Source organism: Atta cephalotes, assembly GCF_000143395.1.
Source record: "Atta cephalotes unplaced genomic scaffold scaffold00028, whole genome shotgun sequence".
Classification (NCBI taxonomy): domain Eukaryota; kingdom Metazoa; phylum Arthropoda; class Insecta; order Hymenoptera; family Formicidae; genus Atta; species Atta cephalotes.
Window position 1 is genome coordinate 1,142,063 of NW_012130092.1, and position 13,570 is coordinate 1,155,632.

The window sequence follows — 13,570 nt, forward strand, 5'->3', positions numbered from 1 at the left end:
ATGCAAGCATCTTACAAATTCACTGAGACATAAGGTAATATTATCCAGGTTGAGGCAATATTTTTTGCAATAAATTTTTTACAGTTTAAGAATGCTCATTAGTATCACTATATTATTAAATTGCTAGTCAATTTATTTTATATTACGTTCCAGCTTCAATTTGAGACTATTTCAAAACAAATCGGAATTTGCATAATTAGTTTGAACTGGAAATTGTAAAATATTATTCACACAAAAATATTATTAGATATCATGACCCACTTTGATAAAATATGATCTTTTTCGCTCATTTATGAATATTTCTTAATCGATTTTCACTTAAAATTAATATCGCTCAGTTGAAATGAGAGCAAACACAACATTACATAGATAATTTTCACATTTTTTACAATATTTTTCATTTTGCACCTTGTTTTTTTAACTTATTTTCAAATTTTTTCGCTTTCTTTTACTTTTTCTAACATTTTCGCGATACACTTGGAAATCTTTTATATCAATATGCAGGCACAAATCTAAAAAAACTCTGCATTAAAACAAAAAAATCTGATAATGTTGCTTTGTACTATGACCTATATGGTTTTTACATATATGGTTTTACCTGCATAGTTTTTACTTACGAGAAATACAATTCCGTCGCGTTCATTTGGCGATGGTGCTATGTATCGAGCGATTCTTTTCAAACCCATTACGAACAAAAAAACTTCTCTTTCAGAGCAACTTCAATTTAACTCCATAAGAAGTAGAAGGATTCTATGGAATCCTTTTTGAATTACCAGAAAAGAATTCTTTTTGAGTTAATAAAGCTACCACGAAAAAACTTTCAGAAACATTTATCTTCACAAATAAACTCATTTCAGAAGAACGTTTTAGTTTTCTTTTAGTCTTTAGTTTCTTTTAGTTGAGGCAACAAATTTGTTTCTGTAAGTTACTGTATCCAAATCAACAATATTACATTTTAATGTATAAATTTTATGTATAAAGATAAAAAAAATATATTTTTCACAATACACTTTAAATTTTTAGAAGTGAAATTTCACTCCTAAAGAGTTGCAAGAGTGATTCGGCAGGAGTGAAACAAGACTTTCACTCTTAAAAAATAAAGAATCACTTCAAGTGAAAGTCAATTTTCAATCTCTGCAGAAAATGAATAAATGAATTTCATTCTCAAAAAGAAAAGATTAAATGTAAATGTTAATTTTAGTCTCCTACATCCAATCTTGATAAAAATTAGGCTCATTCAACATGCCTTTGCATAAAACAAACGAATTTGACAGGATAATGATCATCAAGATTAAATTTTTAAGAAATTCATTCTTTAAAGGAGTAAAGTGAAATTTATCGGATTGGCGCAACTATTACTTTTCTTGAAGTGAAATTACACTCTCAACAGAGTGTAGATAATTTAAATTTAATAATACAATATTTTAAAAAATAATGTAATCTTTAATAATCTATAAAAATTGAAATTATCTGGTCAAAATTCTAATTCATTCTCATTACGTATTTTAATCATTGACAAATCATTCCAAATCTAAGCAATGCAAAATATTGTTAATAATAATTTTTTTAAAAACATTTTATACTTATATAACATTTTATAAAAATTACCTACTAATACTATAAACGCGCGAGTGTGATCGCGGATAAAGTAGAATAAAAGATCTATCTTTTTACGTATGTAATAGCAACGCACTGAAACAAAAGGAAAATATATTAAAAAAATAACAGTTAATAACTGTTAACAATAAAAAAAGAAGTAAATATTACGTGGAAACGTTCTGTAATTAACCGTTACATTGATGTTTAATATTTGAATTTTTTACACACTAATTATCGCATTGACTCTTGATTACCTGTGAACTTTTTTTCTTATTAATTTTATTTTTTTGTTTTTACAAAAATTGTAAGTCTTTAGTTCAATTAAGTTGCTATTATTGTAGTAAGATTAACAAAAAAAATACTTAACTTTAATAGGTGATTTTATATTAGGATTTGTTTGTACTATTGTAAAAAATGTATGACTTACAATATTGTAATTTGTTTCATTGTTAGTCAAATATTACTGTAGTTTAATACAAACTGCAAAGTGTTAAGTTCCTTGACACGGTATGAAAGAAGAAGATTCGCACGCAATAAACTTGTTCGAAATACCCGCAAGCGTTTGTTGCTCAGTACCTACACGCTATTTCCTAGTCACGTGAAGTTTCTCAGCATTGAAATGTTATCCGGCCAAGCGAATAATAAAGAGCTGCTATCTGCTTTTTTAAACGCATGTTCATCGCGAATAATTGCATGGGTGCTACGCTTTCTAATACTAACAACGAATATGACTACATAAATGACTCGCTTCAAGGGCCGATACCGATCACTTGCGCTACGCACCGCAAAGATTCAGCAAGGCCCTGCACGCAATATGCGTACACGCATCTCCCTCTCCATGAGAGAATCTAAAAAGATACGAAGATAACGCACCAAGTTCGCGAGCGCAAAAGAAACGCGATACGAAGTTATAAATAAACCTCGAAGCTTTGGCATAAAGCTTGCCAAGGACGTAAATCTCGGCGCTGTTCTTTGGTAGTAGCGACTTCATTAGTCGACGTAATTTATGACGTGATTCATCGAGTGACCACCCGTCGACTCGTACGTTTTCGCGTAATTCACCTTCGCTTTTACCATACAAATATTTCACAGGAATTATGACAGTCGATCGTACGGCCGAAACCAAAACTACACCGAGATATTGTATTCACGAATCAGCTCAACAAACCTTTGAGATTTGTCTATCTTACCGCTTTCACGGATAAGAATTAAATAATCACGCGCACTTATTTAATGCTATATGTATATAAAAAACAGCTTATAATATTATATATGAACATATATAAATTCAATTGTTTTTACGATGTGGAAAAGTAGATTCAGTTAATTACACGGGTAATAACGATTCAAAGGTAATAATTACGATTCTTATCCAGATGTATCCGTGTTTTGAGGTCACGCACTTCAATTAGTTAAAGATAAGTGTTCCTCTTGTCGAGAGTAATTTCTAACTAATTAGTGATGGGTCTTAAAAATCAACACGATTTATTTGCTGATTTATCTCTGTAGCCGGCTGTAGATTCACTCTCCGCCCTGACAGTGCGATTTCCATGAGAACGCTGGTATGCATTAGCGTATTCCTAGCGTGGTACGAATGCCTCTCTCGTGGGGCCGCGTTTACCTTCTCGTAAACCTCGCGGAGCGTGGCCGCGACGGACGGTCGAGGGGAGAAGAGCAGGTAAAGGGCACGGAGTCACGAAGAATACTCGCGGCACGCAAACACGTAATATCCATCGTCGGTCCGGTTGGGTCAAACGCCGACTTTTAACGACACATCATGACGGGACCATCAACCACCCCGTTGCTCGCGGACTCCATGGATCAGTAGGCTCGGCCAGTCTCGTTACCTCTCAACGTCAAGATCGTCCGGAAAATAGTCTCAGGCGTCTCGTCAATAACGCTCGCGATCCATATACGTTGAAGACGAGTAATTGCAAACGAGACGAGTCACGAAACGTATATAGTGCCATAAATTTACCCGCAGATGCCAACACGGCGCGTGACGTCTTATTTTTTTTTCTCTTTTTCCTTGTCTGACCATCGGCGTCGTCGCGCCGTCCCAGTCACGGGTCTAGTTGTCGCAGAAATAATTATAAACAAGACGTAACGAGAGTCTTTAAAGCTATCATCGATATAGATTTATTATCATTCTCAAAAAGCAGAGCACAGAGTTGGATGTGTCTGTGCGAATCCTGTCTGTGCAAATTTCATTAATGTGTGAAAAAAGAATGGATATCTCCTCTTTAGGTCCATTTTAGTTCATGATTACACGAGGAATGAGTTTCTCCGCGGAATACTGGATATGCAACGCATTCAACATTAGGGAGCCTAATTAGTGGTCATGTCGATTGAAATTTCCGCCAACTAATTTTCTCTGCCTGCCTTTCTCCCTTTGAATATTACTAGAGCGTCGCGTTGGAACATATGGAAATTGCAATTATGAGAACTATCATGCGGCACTGATAAACGAGAGAGAGCGATACCTAAAGCGAATGTTTCCTGATGCAAGCATAGCAAACTAAATGAACGTGAATGTATTTATAATATGGGTTCGTTTCTAGCACGTAGACGTGTCACTTCCGTCCGGTTGTGTATAGAGTCAATGTCTTTGGCGTTGATTCATGATCCTCGTAGTGGATAAGATAGAGAACCGATCGCGCGGCTTCGACAATAAGTTGACGTTTAGTAAAACGAATACAGCCGAGACATCACACTCGCAGAGAAATTAGAAGATGATATGCCAGTAAATGGAATGCGAGCGATACTATCGGTGTAATAATGTAAAAGTTTTGATAAGCTACAGACAGTATACAGTTTGTTATACAACGTGTATTGATGGCAGCGCAGGCACTTGCCATTACAAGAAAACACAGTCAACCGAAACTAGTTAACTAGTTAACTCGGATGAAACTTTGAGTATAGAGTAACTCGAATTACATGAATATGCATTATTCGCCTTTAAATGTGAATAATTTAGAAATACATGAAGGGAATATCATGCCTATAAACATTGTAAATGCTAAATCGAGCAAAATTTATCTTATTAAATAAATAAATTATAATGCTATGTAATATATTAAAAATCAGCGTATCATGTTAAATAAACACGAGTACTATTCAAAATAAGAAAAATGTTATGTACGATTCATTTAATAAAATAAATATTTCCTATTTAATATGATTTTAATGAAAAAAAGTATGATTCTAATATAATTTTAATGAAAAAAAGTATTTTAATTATTGTCTAACATTTTACTAAGAAAAAAACTGATCGTTTGAAATTAATTTAGCTTTTTATTTCTTTCGTTGAAAAATGTACACGGAGAGAATTTCTTCTTACAGTTTAAATTAACCCTAAATTAACCCTAAAAATATAATAGTCGTGGGACATTTCCAAAAATTTTAATATAAATCTCCTTCATTCATTAATAAAATTACAATAAAGTATAAAACAAGTTTGATTAATTTTACTGAAGTGCATAATAAAAATCTCCAAAGTATTGTACCACAACCATATTTTCGAATAAATTTTAAAACAAAATTTTCTCCGTGTATGTATTTAAGTCAAATATGATATGTTTGATTTAAATACATACATTCTTCATCAAAAGAAAGATAACTAAATTAATTTAGTTAAATGAACAATTTTTTCTCAATATTCATATTTAAAAATGTAAAAATTTAGAAAGAAAGTTTTTTTTATTAATAATAAAAAGATGTTTAAATATCGTTTAATAACGTTTTGATATTTTGTTTTTGTAATTCTATTTGTTTCCGATTTTTGGCTTTGCAGTGCTAAATTTATTTGCAAACTTTTATTCAAAATATTTTCCTTATTGAAATATTAGTGTCACGTGCTAAAAATTGTTTTTTATAATTGCTTAATATTATACCTTTTAAGAACGATGGACACGAAATAAAGTTCACACAAAATTTTATTCATATTTATGGATTCTGTAGGAACGTGGGGAAAAATGCTATTAGCGCTCTTTGTGTCATTCTATCCTTGTTTTCTATCTAATGAACAATAAAGAAAGAATGACACAAAAATCGCTAATAGGGTCTCCTTGAATGCATCTTATATCGGCAATATTCCTTTGTTAGTTATAAGAAGCTTAACAGAATTGATTTTATGAAAGTATCTAAAAACAGTGACCTATTTTCCTACAAATATATATTATATATTTGGAAGATACATATTTCATCATGAAAAAGAATTATTAAATATACTATGATTCAATAATTTACTAATGCAGTGTTTTTAATTTATTTTTTTTTTATTTCAATATAATATGTATATCTATCTCTAGTAATTCAACACAAAATGTATTTGCTGAATATGAACGCTAGATATTTTTTATGAAGCACTACTTGAACAGGAAATAAAAAGGGAAGTTTTAATTATATTTTCAAAAAAATAAACATAAATCGCAGCAAGAATAGTGCTGACTCTGTGATAGCTAGTACGAAATGCGCGCACATTACTTTTCTTATCAAAAACTTGAATTAGCATTATTCTCTTCACCAAGCTTCATAATTAACTTCTTCGAATGCTTTCTCCATTCGTTCCGATCAAACAACTTAGCGTCATTTCTTGCGCATGTTCTAGGGGGTGAACCGCCAGGTACAAGAAGCATCGTCGCTTATTCGTGGGCCCGAAGATTGGCACTCGATTACAGGCCCACCAAGCAGTGCGACGGTAATGGTACACGCGGAATGGCGTTAAACGCGTACAAGCTGCCCGGCACGAAATGGCTCGAGACAATCCCGGGACAGCTCTTCCTATACAGCGCCCACTTGGACCTCAGAATCGCCGGTTACCCGAGCATCAGAGTGATTGGCGTTAAACGAGGAGTCCTGCCGTCCTCCGCGCTCTTCTGCACTATATGGTGAGCCATTTTTCATGTCGCGGTGCAGCCCGTTACTCGTCTATCTCTGACGAACATTAACTAGCAAGGAAAAGAGAATCACTAAAGGTTGCTTATAAACGAGTGACGTCGTTTATTGCATTGACAAATCGACCAAATTAATATTAACCTTGTCTAACGGAAATTCAATTAGATTATAATTAAATTGATTATTTAATTATTAATAAAGTTATAAATATTTCTTCTATTTCCATTATTTAAAATGGTACTGTCAATTAAGTTGTAAAAATTGGACAATGTGTTTTAAATTTCACGCTCATCTCTACCTTACTTAACAAAATGTAATTTTAAACCATGTTTCTATAATTGAAAATAATAAGTGTTCAATTCATGATATTATCAGTTAAAATATAAAATTGGTTTGCGTATTTGTTTCTGTTTGTTTCTTCTAATTCGATGTTTGAGAAAAATGCTAAAGTCTTGTTTCTTTTTAATATATTTAAAATAAACATAAAAACAGGACATAAAAACACATTAATATCAAAGTATTGTTAACCAAGAAATTATATATAATTACTTTTATATAATAATATATGTTAATAGATATACGCTATAGTTAACTGCGCTCAATTGCCCTCATTTCACTTCATAATTAATTTTAATATCAAATTTATTAAATAAAATATATTAATTCATTTTATACTTTTAATTTCAGTGAAATTAAACTTTGTTACGCAGATAGAACGTACACAAATTAGTTGTTTCAAGTAGCGTTAGGAGTGAGTAATGCAAACATTAGCAATAGCACATTTGCTTAAAATACACGGTTGAAAGACCGCATTATAAATGTCTCTATAAATGCCTTCCACCATGCATGCAGGTGTTTTCCGGTAGGATATTCAACATTAACCAACGTGCCTTTTGCGATCGGAAAAGATAGATTAAGCGTCTTGGTTTTATTACGTACTTTCAGGTACTGGGAAAACGAGAGGATGCTATCGTTGAGCGTGGAAGCGCTCATCTCGACGATCTGGTTGGACGAATGGGGTGAAACGGTGGACAATTACATCGGAATCCTCGTGAATTGTCAATTGCCGTTAGACGGTTCGATACGCCATACATCTCGGGTTCATGTAAGTCTGAGTTCTTGCTACGAGAATGCTAGTCATAGTTTAACGATTCGCTCGGAATTCGGTGACGAGACTTTTATCGACCGGAAGAGGCGCCAGCAGTTCACTCTGTGCATTAAAGGATTGGACTTCGACGAAGATATATCGCATAAACTAATAGCTTTCGTCGAGCTACATCGTATTCTAGGTGCTCAATTCTTCTACTTTTACGTATTCAACGTGCACGAGAATGTACTCAAAGTGCTACGCTTATACGAACGATCGAACGTGGTGCGATGGTTCACGCTTGACCTGCCGGGTGATTTGCCAAACGAGAAGACGGCCCGAAGGCGATTCTTCAACGAGGACATCTGGACGAAGAGGCGAATGGAGTTGATCCCATACAATCACTGCTTCTATGAAAATATTTACCATTCGGAGTTTGTGGTGCCAATCGACATCGATGAAGCGATTGTGCCGACGCGCCGGAAGACCTGGCACGAATTGTTGCTAGACGAACGCGCGAAGCTCGGCAGAAGCTTCAAAGACTTCGCCTCGTATTCTGTACGGAACGCCTATTTCTTTCCCGAGTTGCAAAATAAGAATCAAACCGATCGGTCGGCCGGACTGGATGAGAAGCTCCGTCGCTCGGTCGAGTATACAGACTATCTGGATACCATGAGGACGGCCAGTATTTCGCCCGAGGGCGACTCGGTGAAAAGTTTCGTCTCCACGAAGCGCGCGTTAACGGTGCACAATCACTATGCTCTAACCACGCTGAACCCGTCTACTAGACGGGCTCATCATCTGGACTCAAACGACGTGCTCAAGCACCATCACCGAGCTTGCGACAGCCGACATCTCGATTGCGATCTCTTAATGGAGGACGTTAGGATCGACGAATCCGCTTTACGCTATGCGAACGAGCTGAAAACGAGAATGAAGATCGCTTTAGCCGATCTCGATGCCTTGTCATAGACTAGTTGTAAATAATAAAAATTCTTTTTGAAATCCTCGTCTCTTATTATCTATCAGCCAATCCTTGCGATATTCTTTAAGATAATTTTAACGTTTATCTTTAATAGTCAAAATATCAAAACATATTTAAATATTAATATTCAATATTTACTTTGTGTTGATATAATAACAAAATGAATTAGGCATAATTTTTTTTTAAGCGGATCAATTAAGTTTGTTCACATTTTTATTAATTTAAGTTTGTTGATTAGCATTGTGTTGATTAGCTGCTTCAGAAAAAAATTTAAAAGATATAATTTAATAATGTGAAAACAGAGAGAAAGACTTGATTTATCCTATTAAAGTTATAGTACAGAAATAATCTCTTTTCCCCTGCATTCATTGTCAACTTTGAAATGGAGTAGGTCGCCTAGAAATGATAGCGCCAAGAACCAGTAATCCAAAACAAGAGTAATAATGACATTTTCTGAGCATTGTACTTAAAATTATTACGGTCAAGTGAAATAATTGAAAACATGTAAAAAGATAAAAGCGAGCGTGACACTTTTCAGGCTTGACAAGTAAAAAATGATATTGCGATCGAGCATGATAATTGGAAAATGTGTAAAATAATAAAAGCAAGAAGCTTGCTTCATATTTTTCAGTCTCGATGCTTGAAATTATTCCAGCTGGGGGTACAATGATTGGATTTAAAATGACAAAGGCATGTTTGATGAGCCTTCAAGATTGATGCTTAAGTTTGTAATAGTCGGACGCAATAATTGGAAACCATCTAAAACGACAAAAGCAAAGATGATAGCTTTCGAGGCATGAGACTTGGAACGCTTCGAATATTCAAATGACTTTAACAACTATAACTGCCTTTCGCGCCGCCACGCCGTGGCTTCAACCGTCTGACACGTTTATCAAATGAGACGAAACGAACGCGCTATTTACGTGAAGGAAAGAATAGGAAAGGTAAAAGTCTCTTGAGTTAACGAGTACGTACGAGGAGTGAACGACTTTATAAAGCACCGCATTCATCATGCTCGGTACGTGTGAACGACAGTTTCAATCTCGCTAAAGTGGCGGTTTGGTGGTCATCCATTAGCGTTCAAGATCTCGTACTATACACAGATCAAATGCCTCGCGCTTCAAACGGCCTCAAGGAAATTTCTATCGCTATCGTTATCGACTGATTAGATTCAGATCGAATCTTTCGATACAGAACGGCATTACGCGCAACGTCATCAAACATATTTTTCACAGATTAAATCGAAGAGGAGACGGAGACGGAGACAGAAACGGAAACGACTTCTGAGCGCAAGCATCCGAGACGGAAGATAAATTCCGGAAGCAAACAAAGGTACGATTCGTTTCAAATGCGACCGCGATTCCCTTAGATAAGTTTTACGATTCGTATCGAGCACAGTGCAAGTGCGCGATCAAGGTCGTAACTAGATTTAATAGATCATAAAAAAGCTATCGTATCCGCATTTTCTGAAACTTGTTACAAGGCAAGATAAAAGCGGAATGCCATTTCCGTTCAAGAGAAAAGGAGATAAGAGATAAGTTCGCGAAATGCTAAAATTATTCACAGACATTCACGGCGTGCCAGGCACTCTTGGACGTGTCGCTTCGCCGATTCTTCAAATGTCACTGCGACTTCAAAATGCAATAACTGAACTCGCAAACTTCCAAAGAGATGTGATAGTTGTAAGACGGAGAAAAGTTTTCCGTCGTACTCTTCAAGTATATCGATCAGCCAGGGTTGCTATCGGCATTTAGGGCGACAGGTTACAAGCAAGCACCGAGAAACATACGCATCTAGATCGTTCTAGTTACATACAATAATGTCTCGTACAAGCGAGACAGATGGACCCGATAACGTATCGCTAAAATGGAGGAGAAATGCGCCAGCCACTATACTCACAAACTCGCTGTTACACCATGAAAATCTTGTTCCTGATTTTTCATCTAGTTCAAGATTAGCCGCGTCACCGGTCGTCAATTTGAATAAATTTATCTAACCCATATATATTTACTCTTTTATCGATCGCGATTTTTATACAATCATTTATTTTGTTAGTCTAGTAAGAATTTGAGACAATCCTTCTATTTCTAAGTCTCTAAAATTTGAGCATTTTTAATTCATAAAGATTTTTTATTTTATACAGTTTTTACCAAAAAATAAAACATCTTTAATAACATCTTTAATATAAACTCTTCGCAAAAAATATTCGCAAAAAAAGTATCAAATAAAAACTTATATGTGGTTACAGCTATGTATAATACAATATGTTCACAATCTAATTGTGCAAGTAGCTACTTTATATTCATAGTTAGATCTAATTGCATTGTTATACAGACTTTACGATTGGTACAACATGTTGCGAAAGCGAAACGTTGGATATAAATGAGTTAACATTCCCGCGGCGTATACAATTTCGGAAATTAAAATTTTAACTGAAGAGCATCCAATTCATCATAAATCTCATTATATCCTTTAGTTCACGTTAACGCACGTATCTCTTTACTAATTTATATCTGCGGCGTTTGAGTTACAACGTTTTTTCCAAGCTGACAAAGTAATCTCGCTAAGTCACGCCTGAAGGGTTCCATTGAACATTTCGCGCGAGCCGCGTTAATTCGACTATAGAATATTTTCGCGCGGCATGACGAGAAGCCATGCTCTACTTAACAAAGTATCCACAAGAAGATGTTCGTCTGACAACACGTGATAAAATTCGCACCGATGTCACGTTCACCGCTCGCTGGAGCTAAAACCGATCCTGAATTAATGCGATAATAAATCACACGAACTTTAAGAGAGGCTGTACGCGCCTAAAGGAAGTGCATGTGCTCATCGCCTGTCTAAATTTATCAGCATACTACTATGTACTGAATGCCCGAATCCCTGTCTATCTTTTTCATATCGCGTCAGCGATAACAACGACAACAACGAAAACGACGACGTCATGACGGTGGAAGCTTTATCTTTCATCCCCACAAACTTTCGCATGGAATTCGCATATATCATCGGTAATAATGTCTCCGACAGTCGTGTGCACCTGCTTTCTGACTGCGATCCCCTTGCTTGAATGAGACGTCGACTTGAATTGTTATTTCCGGGAAAAATATGATCCAGAAAGATCGATTTTACTAAAGTATCTAAAAATTTAGCTAGATGTAAATCTGAAAATGATTTTGTTGGTCTATCAAAATAATTATGTAGAACACTCAAGCTGACTGCTGAAATGTCAAAACTTTTTGCAATATTGCTCATCATGATTGAAATTTTTACATAATTATTTCGATGATCAAATTTATTTTCAGATGTATGTCTAATTAAATTTTTAAATGCTTGGAAATCGTTCTTTCTGTGAAAAAATCATATTATAATATAAACCCGAGCAGTTGAACAAACATGATCGCCGACCTCGTCGACGATGACATCGCCGCAAGTAATCTCCCGAGCGAACAAATTTTTACGATTTTCCATTCTTTTCCTCCTCTGAACAATCCAGGTCGTTTTTCTTTAGAGATCAATTCTTCTCCTCTGTCTGTTTCTGTCTCTGAATTTCACTACTCATTTTTCCCGTTGAAGAATTCATCATTCATTCCGTCATCCCAAGTTGTATTTCATTGTTTAAACGATGCTTTTCTTGAAATGTTGTGAACGACTGATCGCACGCGTCATAAAGGTAGGTCAGTTTCTGCACGATGAGGGGTAAATGGGAAGCATAATAACATTATAGAGATGGCTCTAGAAACAAGCTTGAATTCTCCGAGACTACAGTTTTCCCGTCGCGAGACAAATTGAAGCGTTCAACGTCAAGAAAACGTGTAATGTTTCTTTGAGACAACGTGTTTAAAACATTATGAAGTTGAAATTGTATGAAAAAGAGAATTTACAGATGATTTATGATATTAGATATAGGTGTAATTTTTTTTTCAAATTTATCAATGAATTTATATCTGACTGTAATTATAAGAAATTATAAAAAATAGTTAAATATATTTATATAATTAAAAATAGTTAAATATATTTATATAAAAATATTTATATAATTAAGTTTTTATTTCTATAAAAAATAGTTAAATACTGATAGTTAATCTTTTATTTTTATTTCTTTTCAACTATCTATTCCACTATTATTCACCTAAACATGAATATGTGTATGTGTAGAGAAATATGTTTACATATTTCTCTACACATACACATATTCATGAGTACAGTAAGCTCGAGTTCGTTTATTAAACTCAAATGACTATGCGGATTACTCTCAACTCCGCAAGCTGTATATTTGTAGCAATGCTCTACGAATTAATTAGAGACATTCATTTGAAATTTACGAAGCGTATAAATAACATTTTCATGCCACATTCACATAAAATCATAGCTATCAATTAAATCCAGTCAATTAAAAACTAACATGTTCAATATTTTTATTTTAAAAAACAACTTTTAATATCAAATTTAAAAAAAGAAAAAACATTCATAAGAAAATTTATTTTATTTTATATATATTTTATATATAGTTTACTTGATTCATTTTTCTAAAATTTTTTTAAATATAAGTTTGTAAGTTTACATTATTATATTATTATATTATTTTTTCGTTACAATTTTATCCTACACATAAAAGGCTAATCTTTAATCATTAACACAAAGCTCGATATAAAATACAGATATTAAGAGCTTAGCTAGATCAAGGCCTAAATCTACAAGAAGTGTTCTGCTAAATTATGCGCGTGTCATAAATTTGGCGAGAATCAGGGGCATATGAGCACGCGACACGAATGCTCATATTGTAGCACAAAAAAGTTGGAAAACATAGCTTTCGCGATTCGTCGGGTATCTGCAAGCATGCGCCTGCCATCCGCTAAAGTGAGAGAGAGAGAGAGAGAGAGAGAGAGAGAGAGAGAGAGAGAGAATAGAGAGGTAGGTAGACTCGACGAAGTAAGACAGCGACGTGACGTAACAGTCACTCCGTGGCGACTACTTCCGACCGAACGGACCTACTTGCACTCGTA

General features: G+C 34.6%; 1 protein-coding gene across 1 annotated transcript in view; it reads left to right on the top strand.

Annotated features, from left to right (window-relative positions):
* Window positions 1–8,587, top strand: part of LOC105620634 — a 9,765-nt gene extending 1,178 nt beyond the window's left edge. Inside the window, exons 2-3 of the mRNA XM_012202123.1 lie at window positions 6,209–6,488; window positions 7,441–8,587. Coding sequence (XP_012057513.1) covers window positions 6,209–6,488; window positions 7,441–8,554 — 1,394 coding nt within the window. The 3' untranslated portion in view covers window positions 8,555–8,587. The remainder of the gene's footprint in view (window positions 1–6,208; window positions 6,489–7,440) is intronic.
* Window positions 8,588–13,570: the final 4,983 nt, after the last annotated feature.